The following is a 12,294-nucleotide window of genomic DNA, read 5'->3' as shown; positions in this document are numbered from 1 at the left end:
CTAATCAAAAGATATTTATTTAAATATTAATTTGTTAATAACTGTTTTAGTTGTGATGAATATTAAATTCTCATATAGATAAAAATAAGATAAGTACCTACCTTATAATTATTGCTGTACCTATTCATTTCACCTAACTTTATAAAAAATGCATATTATATTCTGTTATTAGGTACTTATTTTAATGATTGATTTAATATTTAGATTATCTATGTACTTATTGTATCTATTTAGGTATGTCATGTTAAACGGTGTTTTCAAATATGAAAAATTGTGGTTAATTGGGGTTGTGGGAAATTATAAAAATGATAAGTAGCTACAGATAAAACACATATTATTGTATAGTTATTAATATTCTAAAAAATAATTGTATTTAAACTGCTTCATGCCGTCTATTATTTAAAAGATTTCATTGCTTATCACGTTAAAAATTAACGTTAATTATACTCGATCATGTAACATAGCATAATAGTTAATTTTGAATGGAATAATCATTGTGATTAATAAGTAAATGTAGTTTTTGAAAATTGATCTGAATATTTTGTTATTTCTGTTATGATATCATATAAAATAAAATGTAAATGATATTATATGGTATTTTATTTTTAATATACCTAATCCCTAAACGACATTGGTTTTATTCTCAACTGGTAACATTTCTTTTAAGATATTTTGTAAAATTCAAAATATTATTCTGTTGTGTTTTGCTTAGTTGATAGAGTGAAAATATCAAGGAAGCAGAACTAACAAGTCGACGACGCGGACGTGAACATTTTTGGACGTAAGCGATTTTTTATTTCCATCAATACATGTAATAATAGGTAAGTAGGTATATGGTTCTTCTTTAAGAATCTTACCCACTATAAATCAAGAAAACAAAGGCAAGGAAAGGATTTGCCTTGAACCTTTTACAATTTATAAACTTACTGAACGATCCTTTTCGTATTTAGTACATATGATTGACTGATTAGCTTAAAATAAAGTGTTCATAACAAGATGATTAGACATACAATGTTATGTATCATAGTGCAATTATTCGGCGCATTGATTGAATCTTCATCTTATCAATTACGTAAATCACCCACGCCCAACTATTATTGTTAAAACGTAACCAGATACGTACATAATGGAATACTTATAATTTCTAATACGCATTGTATAAATACACTAGACATGCGGCTATCGGCGAGTTTACCAAATATTTATCAGTGGGTACGCACGATGGATTTAAAGGTAGGTTTAAAAATGCCGTTTTTTTAATTTAAATTTTATTTAATCTTAGATTTAATTAAGTTATTAAAAGATTATCTTTAAAAAATAAATAATCGACAAAAAATATCCTTGAGAAATTATGAGTTAAGTGGGTGTCGAGATAAATCACTGAATACCTGATGTACTTGTTAATCTTTGTACCAACTTAAATAATAATTTCACATAATTATTAATTTATAATTGGCACGTTACATGCTTGTAAATTCAATGTAGGTAGGTAATATTGTAATAAATGCAAGTTTCCTCAGGATATGATCTGGCAAGTGTCATTGAAGCGTGAGGTATTTTTGGAAACTTGTTTTTTTACAGATTTTGCGTTTTTAATAGGTTTATGTTTTATTACAGTTATTAACAATAATATGCATGGTTTGGTGCGTAACAGCGCGTTCACCAATCGCTACTTCTGAACAGAAGTTTGTTCAATATTTTAAAGACGAACCGAAAAAAATAACATACGTTGGGTCTGACAAATCTGAAAATCATGAGGAATATGTAAGTCATCATATATAATTATATGATCTAATACTGAGGACAAAAGCGAGTTTATAAAAGACGATGGCAGTAGTTTATTTATCTCGCACATTATACCGGTCACTCACATTCGCACGAATACGCAAACCCTCAACGCAAATGTTTTGAAACCCTGCATAATATGCGCAGATATTCGTAACTACATTGTACGAATGTTTGCACGAGTGACCCAAGTCAGTTACGGTGTCGGTTCATCTTCTGTCTTTGTAAGTGACTTATCTTTTATCTGACCTTCTAAAAGTAATTGCTACATTGCATTTTCCTTACTGTTCAGTGTTCTTTCTTCCTTTCTTTCATTTTTTGTGTACGTAACGAGTAACTACTAACCATTTTCTTTTACAGGTCAACACGTATCCCTGGTATGAGTTCTCTTACAAAATATCGGATCCCCATACGCACGACTATAAAGGACAGGAAGAAACCAGAAATGGAGACAAAGTAAATGGAGATTACTGGCTCGTAGAACCAGATGGTCGAAAACGAATAGTCAAGTATCATGCTACTGATAAAATTGGGTACATGTTAATAAATTTATTCAGCGCGTTAATTATAGTGGTAACTTTTACATAATTTTCAACATATTATATGTTGAAAATTTGTACTTAATTTTATTGTTTTTAACATTGTTTAATGATATTACAGATTTAATGTTCTTGTGGATTATTTGCAAAAAAAGCGACCTTATCCATCTCAGCTAAAAGATCAAGAGAGTAGAGAAAATTCAGAGGAAGGGAGTGCAGAAAAAATCAATAAAGCCAACGACGAAAAATCCAGTAATCAAGAAAATGTATCTTCAAATTCTGTAAAGGACAAAAATTATAATGAAAGCCGTAATTCAAAAGAAAATAATAATTCAAAGGAATTACAAGAAACAAAAGATCTGAACAACAATAAATCTGGTGAAGATAATAAAGGAACTCAATCGAGAAGCGAGAAAGAAGCTGTCCCAAAATCACAGGTTGAAATAAGCAGTAAGACTAAAGAAGGAACAATGAAAGAAAACATGAGACGAAGACCATATTGGAAAAATGAAAATAAAATTAGCAACAACGACCAAAACACGCAAAGTAAAAATAACGAAGACGGTTCTAACGAGGAAAGAAAAGAATGGGGAAAACGAACACATATACCTAACTACAAAAAACAAGAAAAGAAGAACGAGAGCAAAAATTCAAACGAAGTTAGCAGAGAGAATGAAACTGAATCCAAAAATTCACAAAAGCTTCCCGAAAGTGAAAAACCGATAAGCAAAGGATATGAAGTATATGAAGAAATTAATGAAAATACTGAGGAAAGTAACAATGTTTCACAAAATAATCAAATAAAAGAAGAAGGATCCGAGGATAAGAATGCTCAACAAAGTATGACAAACGGTAGCACAGAAAAGAGCGAGAATGAAACAAATAAAAAGAATCAAAGTGGTGAAAATGAAAATAACAAAGAAGAAATATATGGATACAACACGTTTATATATCACAAACGTCGCCATGGTCGCCACTAGACTTGTATGTTGTTGTAGGACTTGTAGGCGTTTTAAAAATAAAGAGATTGTGATATTATCTTGTTTCTCTAGTGAAAAAGCTTATGGCTATTATCATTTAATTTTAATCATGATTTAAATTAATCTACTCTTGTTATGGTTAAATTATAACTAAACTCGTACGGTTACTTTAACCCTTAATGGGCCATGACTTCAAACAAGTTTATTTTAATACATCAGTATTCAGTACGGGGTTATATCGAGATTGGTAAACACGTCTTGAGTATTAAAAAGTAAAATATTGGGTAGCTTATTTTTTTTTGGCGGTGGGATATTATTTCCCTACAACCATTAAAAGTTATGTTTTGTGGGAAATTATTTCCCTATATCCATGAACTAGCAAACCGCCCCGGCTTCGCACGGGTGCAATGGCGGCCGGCCGATACCGCCGCAAACGCTACGTCCCGCAATTTTTAAATCTGTAATATGTATCTTCGAAAATATTCACTTAAATCATACGGTGTAAAGGGCCATATAGATCTATATTAAATGAACAATGTATTCAAGGTATTTAATTCGTTAAGGAATTATGCTGTATTGGTTAAAATCGCTTCGAAAATTAACCATTATTTGTCGTAAAAAGTAAATGACAAAAAAAAGTTATTGTGGGTTATCCATAAGAGAATATCACATATGCCATCACGGACTTTTCTGTAGACCTTTTCAATGTGTACCCACTTGAGAATAAGGGGCTCTCAGGTTACAAAAAAAATTTTATGCTTATCAGTCCGTGTAACAACCGTGCCCATAAATTATACCTGTCGTAAAGCTTGCCCTATTCAAATTTGGTTGAGTATCTGTGCCACAGCTGTCACATTTATTATCTGGAGAGAACCAGAGACTACTTTAGAACAAAGGTTCATACAATTTGACGTCCTGTTTTAATGACAGACCAGTTTCAAAGGTCGTCATTTTTTCACCGTGCCGAGCAAAATATCGCTGCGCAAAAATGGCGTGATTACTTGAATGTTATTACTTGTTCCTTTGTGTGTTATATGTTATAATTTTCTATATAAAATTCTCTTTACAGTGATATATACGTATTGTAGTATTTCATTAGCCAAAGTTCTTATTTTTAACAAATAATGTAGGTCAAAATGCGCGTTCCAAACATGGCGGGTTTCGGTGTTGTTTACGAATTGTTGAAACTATATTTTTATATTTTGATACGTTATATACGTACTAGAAACTATCTAGATTAAGTAATTACTAATATAAATCTATTACATTCTTATATTTACGCAGATTCAACATTTTAAAATATTTGAAACGTAACAATGGCCAAGGACGTAACGATCCGGATAGCGTGCAGAGTCATTTTTATTAGTAAAAATAATAGACATATCCTGTATAATTTGTATATATTATGCATTCATTTTAAAGGAAATATAGTCTAGTTTTAAAATAAATAAGTAAAAATGAAGCCGAGTGCATAAATTTGTCGTAATAAAATTAAATTGCGAGAAAATCTAACAAAAAAAAGTACAATTAAGTATTATCATTTTTTTTAAAATATGAAATTGTAAGTTCGAAGTATATATTTTCTACTCTAATGATGCCTCATTTCATTACCTATCTAACAGTATTTTTTTTTCGTAATCTGAGCTATACTTTTCTTTCAACAAACGTTTTTGTAGGGATGGGTCACGCGATTTTTTTTTGAGCAGATAATGAGAGATATAGCGATAGCGTCGGACAGAGATCTCACGCGTCAGTCTGACAGCTCGGACCAGCTACTGGGTACAATACTTAGTACATTATTTTGATAAAACTCGTAGGGTTCAGCCTGCGTTTGCAATGTAAGCGGAAAAAATGTAATTATTTACGACATCACATTAGAAACCTCAAAAATAACAGTACTTCTCCACTATTTAATGGATGTTATTATACATATAAACCTTCCTCTTGAATCACTCTATCTATTAAAAAAAACCGCATCAAAATCCGTTGCGTAGTTTCAAAGATTTAGCGTACAAAGGGACATAGGGACAGAGAAAGCGACTTTGTTTTATACTATGTAGTGATATACATGTGGGAAATAATCACCCACTTGACAAGCTTTTGCCCGCGGCTTTACTCGTTGTTGAGTAGTGCTTCTGTACCCCAAGGTTGCCCAAATAATAATGCCTTTCCTTTAATCACTTTATTACTCTTCACAATATATGTGTTGTTAGAACTAGCCGTTAAGCACTACTAACTAATAAATCTAATAAAATGTAGAAAGCGTCGGGGAAACAATGTGGACGCACACATATACAAAAGCTCGGTCAGCGAATTGCATATGTGTGTCCCTACATTATTCCCCCCCTTTTTCAAAAAAAAAATTATACACTCCAAAAAATACAAAGACAAACACAGAAATTACCGTAAAATACAAATGAGATAACAATGCAATACTGAATACACATATGAAATCGTAATATTTCTTAATTCTACATCATTAAAAGATATAATATCTAAACGGCTTAGCCTAATTAAAATTGATCGGATTACGTAGATAGATTACGATATGGTCACACACTCACTATTCACTACGCGAATTTATCCTTATGTTACAACTACGTTACGATATTACTTATTTTACGTATCCCGCAGTGGGCGGCGCTGGCTGGGTCACTTGCCCTAGCGTCGCGGACGCTCGTCCTTGGTTGGCCTTATCCACCTCGCGACGTAGCCAACTCCTGATCCGGCGATGGCAAAAACCACGCAGGCCCAATAAGACTATGGCCGTAACGATCACAGCCAATATTATCATTACTATAACCATGGTGTTGACGTGATCGTCTATACTCCTGGATTCTATTTGCACGTTTGCAACTCCTCCAGTTTTCTCTTTTGTTGCGTAGTTACCCATGTTGTTACAAAAAAATATTATATAAACTAATGGCTAAGATTGAACTGTCCCCACTGCGAGCTGATTAATAAATGAATGTGATTAAATACTTGCATAAATAAAGTTTAATAAAAATGTTAAATGAGTGACCATATTATTACCTATGTAATCCGATATAACTTACTAATCTAGTACAAAAACAGGAAATACTAAATAGGCATCTTCAATGCGCAAAAACAAAACTATCGCATTACTTCATTCTTTCGCAATAGACACACAAAAATGTAAAATATGCACAATGCAATGTAATGTTAATCATATTTACGTAAAACATAAAATGAAATGATTAACAATATGAAACGATAAAAACAAATTAAGTTACTTTAAAACGTTGTATATGTTAAATAATTAATATAAAAATTTGTATAAAACGCAAAAGCTACATGTAAACGAATATAAACTTACATTCTAAAAAAAAATGTATATAACACACAAGTATAATAAATTTAATTACAATACACATAATACTAAAGACAATAGCTAAATACTGTGTGAAAGTTCTATATCGCGAATCGCACGGGTCGTCGTATTACGCGACCGCTCCTAGTTACGCTTATGGGTGGCGCATGCTGAACCGACTTCGATAAAGAAGTGTTATGTGGAACAATATTGTTTTCCACATCAACATCATCTTTTATAATAAAGGCTGGCTTTAACCTGTCAATGGAAACGCGTGCGACTCGATTCGGAAATTGTATTTTAAAAACTTTAGAACTACGTTCTAACACTAGATAAGGACCATTATAAGGCGGTTTTAGAGACCTGTGAACTGCATCGTCTCTAACAAAAACGTGACTACAACTTTGTAAATCGGAATAAACGAATATTTTCTTTGCGTTCGTCTTATCTCTCGTCGGGCGATACTGAGATATAGTTTCACGGATTTTTTCTACCAAACTATAAGGATCGTTTACGTCACAGTCATTTGTAGAACTATCGTAGAACTCGCCAGGCAAACGTAAAGTTTTACCGAAGGCCAATTCTGCGGCACTAACATTACTATCAGTTCGTATTGCTGTTCTCAACCCTAACATAACAGTGGGTAATTCGTCTATCCACGTTTTATTACTACTAAGCAGTCTCGCCATAAGGGCTGCCTTCAACGACCTATGCCATCTCTCCACCGCGCCATTACTTTGTGGATGGTAAGGCGTAGTACGAATTTTATGAATACCCAAAAATGACATTAATTTTAAAAATAGACTCGACTCAAACTGACGTCCTTGATCACTAGTAATACGGACGGGACAACCATATCTAACTATCCATCCTTCATAAATATGCTTAGCAACGACGTCTGCAGTAATTTCTTTAACGGGAAATGCTTCAGGCCAACGCGTACATCTATCTATAATTGTTAATAAATATCTAAATCCCTGTGGAGATGTCGGCAATGGACCAACTAAATCCACATGGATATGCTCGAATCGCGAAACTTCCGGGAATTTTCCTATATCTGAAACAACGTGACGCGAAATCTTCGACCTTTGACATGATACACACGCTTTGGTCCATTTCCCTATATCTTTATTCATACTAGGCCAAAAAAATTGTTTAGTGACCATCTTCCGAGTCGTACGTATACCGGGATGACTTAAATTGTGAACACTATCGAAAGCAATTTTTCTAAAATATTCTGTTAAATAAGGTCTAATAATATTATTTGAAACTTCGCAATATACTCCTTTTTTACAAGTCGGTAAATACATTTTCTTAAACTTTACATTATTATCGCTATGCCCACTTCGTGTCATATTAATCAAGTACTCGTCTTTCGCTTGCGAGTCAGCAAGTTCGTTGAAGTCGAGTACAGTCGGGCAAACAATTGTTTCTACGCGCGATAAAGTATCGGCTACAATATTATCTTTACCGCTAATATGCTGTATGTCGACCGTAAATTCACTTATAAAAAGTAATTGTCGCGTCCTTCTAGGCGTTTCTTTACTGTCATTACCTATTTTAGAAAATGCATGACATAAAGGCTTATGATCTGTATATATAGTTAAAGGACGGCCTTCAAACAATTTCCTAAAATATTTTATAGCTTGAAAAATCGCTAGCAATTCCCTATCATAAGTAGAATACTTTTGTTCGGTAGGCGAAAATTTTTTGGAAAAATATCCTAGGGGTATCCACTTACCTTTTACTCGCTGTTGCAATACCGCACCCATACAGGTATTGGAAGCGTCGGTCATCAAGGCTAAGGGAACATCTAAAAGGGGATGTGACAATGTGACGGCATTCTGTAAACCTATCTTACATTGCACAAAAGCATTTTCACTAACATTGTTCCAATTAATTTTCGATTTATCATTTTTCTTAGAATTCACTAAATATTTATTAAGTTCGCATTGATGTGACGCTAAATGAGGTAAATGTGGTCTATAAAAATTAATCATTCCTAAAAATCGTCTTAAATCCGATACTGTGACGGGTTTAGGAAAGTTAACTATGGCTTCGACTTTATCTTTGAGCGGTTTAATTCCATCTACGCTCACTTCGTGACCTAAGAATTCTATACGCGACTGTCCGAAGCTACACTTGCTTAAGTTTATAGATATGCCGTATGTATTGAAACGTTCGAATACTAACTTCAAATGTTCTTGATGTAAAGTCTCATTTTCGCTGGCAATTATGACGTCATCTAAATAACAAAATAAAAAATCGAGACCTTGTAAAACGGTATTGTTCATAAAACGTTGAAACGTTTGTGCGGCGTTCCTTAGGCCAAAACTCATACGGGGAAATTCGAAAAGTCCGAAAGGAGTAATAATAGCAGTTTTTTCTATATCGCATGGGGCAACTTTTATGCAGTGATAGGCTCTATTTATGTCCACTTTTGAATATATTTTCTTATTAGCCAATATAAAAGTAAAGTCGTGTAATCGCGGAACTGGATATCTGTCGGGCTTTGTTATTGCGTTGAGCTGTCGATAATCTCCGCACGGCCTTAACTCGCCATTCTTTTTAACTACAATATGAAGCGGACTAGCCCAAGCACTTTTAGAAGGCCTGCAGATACCTAATTCCTGCATAACCCTGAACTCTTCCTTCACCTTTTTGTATCTATCCGGGGGTAACGGTCTAGCTCTAGCATGAATAGGTGGGCCGCTCGTCTCTATATAATGTAAAACGTTATGCGATGTAGTTTCTTTAAACGACATCGGTTTAGTAATGTCAGGAAACATATTTAATAAATCGTAATACGGATGACTTTTGCACACAGAATTTAGCGATTGTTGCGTACACGAAACTAAGGAGGCTAATACATGCAAATCGGTAGTTTGATCAATTAACTTTTTTCGATACAAATCAACTAATAATTTATGATGTGTTAAAAAATCAGCTCCCAATATTGGCTGTTTGACGTCTGCTAAAATGAAATCCCAACGGTACGGTCTTCTTAAATTAAGGTTTAAAACAATTGATTTAATGCCATATGTTGCAATTTCTGTACCGTTAGCAGCGTATAATTTAAGATCTGATCGACATAATTTATGATATTTAAATGGATTTTTAGATACGGGCAAAACGGAAACATTGGCACCGGTATCTACTAAAAATTTTAAATTAGTGTTTATATCAGTTACCATGAGACGGCTGCACGGCGTGATGGTACAGACCTCCGCCGTAGTCTGCACCTGCCTGTCTAGTTTTCCGGCTGGGCGGCTGCTGCGCTGGGGCTGGGGCTCCTCTTCCACGCGCACGGCTGGATGCACCTGTGAGCGCGCTGCCGGAACCTGAAGTGGTAGCTGCACAACCAGTCGGGTCCGCCGGGACGACGTCGCTTCGAAGATGACCTTGACGACTCTCGAAGATTGCGTGACGGTGTTCTGGGTCGCCGATGTATTGCTCGTGATCGCGAGCGCTCGATGTTAGAAAGGCGCACGTTTATTTTCGCCAATTCCGCTGAAAGGGTGGCTACTTCAACGTCTTCGTGACTGGAACTCCTGTGTCTCACTTCCGCCACCTGATTGGAACGTGTGGCTTCTGCGACGTTATCGGCGATCACTGCTAGGCTGTTAAGGTCTTTTGTTTCAGCGACCACTAGGACGGCCTTAATTGTAGGTGGCAGATGACCTTGCCACAAAACTCGAAGTGTATCATCTGGAATTTTGTCCCTGGCCAGGTCACGCATCCGGTGCAATAGTTGGGAGGGTTTCTGGTCTCCCAATTCCATCTCTCCAATTAGTTTTTCTATTTGACGGTTTTTGGAATCCTCGAATAATGTTAAAAGTTTATTTTTTAATTTTTGGAATTTGTCTGTGTCCGGCGGTTTTTCTAAAAAATCTGTGATTTGTACTATTACGTCTTTCGGTAACTTAGATATGACTAAGTCGAATTTGCTTTCGTCACCTAATTTCTGCGGGGCCAAAATTGCTTCCACACGATAAAACCACACACGCGGCTGGTCCACCCAAAAATCTGGTATCCGGGACGAAACTGTAACGGCGAAAACTTCCGACGACGGCATCGCTCCAAGGTTTGATGTAGGCATCGTCATATTTAAAATTTAAATTCTTCTAATAATAATAATTTCTTGATGTTCTTTGTCGGGGGTCACCAATGTTGAGTAGTGCTTCTGTACCCCAAGGTTGCCCAAATAATAATGCCTTTCCTTTAATCACTTTATTACTCTTCACAATATATGTGTTGTTAGAACTAGCCGTTAAGCACTACTAACTAATAAATCTAATAAAATGTAGAAAGCGTCGGGGAAACAATGTGGACGCACACATATACAAAAGCTCGGTCAGCGAATTGCATATGTGTGTCCCTACACTCGTCGATTTTAACACAGGGACAAAAAATAAAAAACCATCATTAAATATATTATTTATTGAATATGTATGAATGTTTTAATTACTTTTTACTTTACTTAACTTTTTACTTTTTATAACTACTTGGTATCCTTACGGGATAAAGGGAAATATAAATTCCCATTTGAAGATTTCATGAACGGCTACAGGGTATTAATTTCTCACCATTTTTGAATGAGAAAAAATAGCCCAAAGTAACAGCTTTCGTACGTTCTTTTGTTAATATTTGATAAATAACACGTTTTACTTTACGAATTAAAAACAATTGCATACTTACAGGAATTTTTCGGGGCGTAGATCCAAAAACTGTCTTGAATTTCGGGAAAAAACGGTCGTTAAAATGAACTTTTGACTTCGATTGATCATTGACTACTGACATTGACAGTTGACGTTTAGAAAGATGTGTTGCTAGAAAAAATTGGTTGTTTGTAAAGTAGGTTTACGATCGAGATAACGTCTATTATATTGGTGGCAGCGCTCGAGATGAGACGGGAGGTCGGTCCGTCTCTGTCTCGTTATACCTGCGATCGCGCTCGTGAGGTTTTGGTGTGACACAAGTTTCTGAACATGTCACCCGACTAAAACGATTTTAAAAACGTTATCACGTTAAAAAATTAAAAGAACTATCAACTATCTATCATAAGGTGCGTTCCTTAAATTTTACCGTATCTTTAAAAATACAAAAAATAATAATTAATTTGTGGGCAATGCCGAGGTGGGAAAATAATATCCCCATGGCTTATTAAGGGTTAAAACATGTGCCAAGCGAAATTGATTAATAATAGACATTGCTATTTGCTAAACACCGTCAGTCGTCTTTGTGGTCGTCTTCCTTCTTTAGATTTAGACCACATTTATACTAATTTCAAACTAAATACATAAATTTGTAAGTATTTGAAAGTGGAGAAAAAGAAAAGATGCAAAAAAAATATGTGTGTGACTTTTGCACGCCTCATAAGCGAAGCGTTGAGGTGGGTACTACTGTCACTTCGCGCAAAACATCTGATTTTTCAAACTTAAAATGTCTTTATGTATCATACATTGCACTTGTAAGATAATACATACACACACATATTAAGAAAAAACACTATTTTTAACGTTCATGATATTTTTGATGTCATTTTTGTTATATTTTAAACTAGTTAAAAAACAGTTTAAAAAAGTTCTGTCTTGGACGTCCGTGTGTCTGTATGTGCGGATCCTTTTTCTTGTTAACAAGATAGCGACCGAAATACTTT

The 12,294-nt window shown here is 34.7% G+C and overlaps 2 protein-coding genes and 1 long non-coding RNA gene across 3 annotated transcripts in view; 1 reads left to right on the top strand and 2 right to left on the bottom strand.

The window, feature by feature from the left end:
• Window positions 1-1,118: 1,118 nt before the first annotated feature.
• LOC149900661 (uncharacterized) lies at window positions 1,119-3,359 on the top strand. The gene is made up of 4 exons (XM_090112653.1): window positions 1,119-1,233; window positions 1,618-1,764; window positions 2,146-2,318; window positions 2,446-3,359. Exons 1-4 carry the CDS (start codon window positions 1,174-1,176, stop codon window positions 3,302-3,304), a joined length of 1,239 nt encoding a protein of 412 aa, XP_089968779.1. The 5' UTR covers window positions 1,119-1,173; the 3' UTR covers window positions 3,305-3,359.
• Window positions 3,360-3,593: 234 nt separating this feature from the next.
• The window catches only part of LOC149900658 (uncharacterized), a 39,893-nt gene continuing 31,192 nt past the window's right edge, over window positions 3,594-12,294 (bottom strand). Inside the window, exon 2 of the long non-coding RNA XR_016457752.1 lies at window positions 3,594-4,002. This is a non-coding gene — a long non-coding RNA (uncharacterized LOC149900658). The remainder of the gene's footprint in view (window positions 4,003-12,294) is intronic.
• LOC149900660 (uncharacterized) lies at window positions 9,886-10,754 on the bottom strand. Its single transcript, XM_090112654.1, has one exon. It carries the CDS (start codon window positions 10,738-10,740, stop codon window positions 9,886-9,888), a length of 855 nt encoding a protein of 284 aa, XP_089968780.1. The 5' UTR covers window positions 10,741-10,754.

This window comes from Colias eurytheme, chromosome 18 (assembly GCF_061535395.1).
Source record: "Colias eurytheme isolate Ceu_HAF_F1 chromosome 18, ilColEury1 Martin Lab GWU primary, whole genome shotgun sequence".
Taxonomy (NCBI): domain Eukaryota; kingdom Metazoa; phylum Arthropoda; class Insecta; order Lepidoptera; family Pieridae; genus Colias; species Colias eurytheme.
The sequence above is the reverse complement of the archived record's forward strand: the minus strand, read 5'-3'. Positions and strand labels throughout refer to the sequence as shown.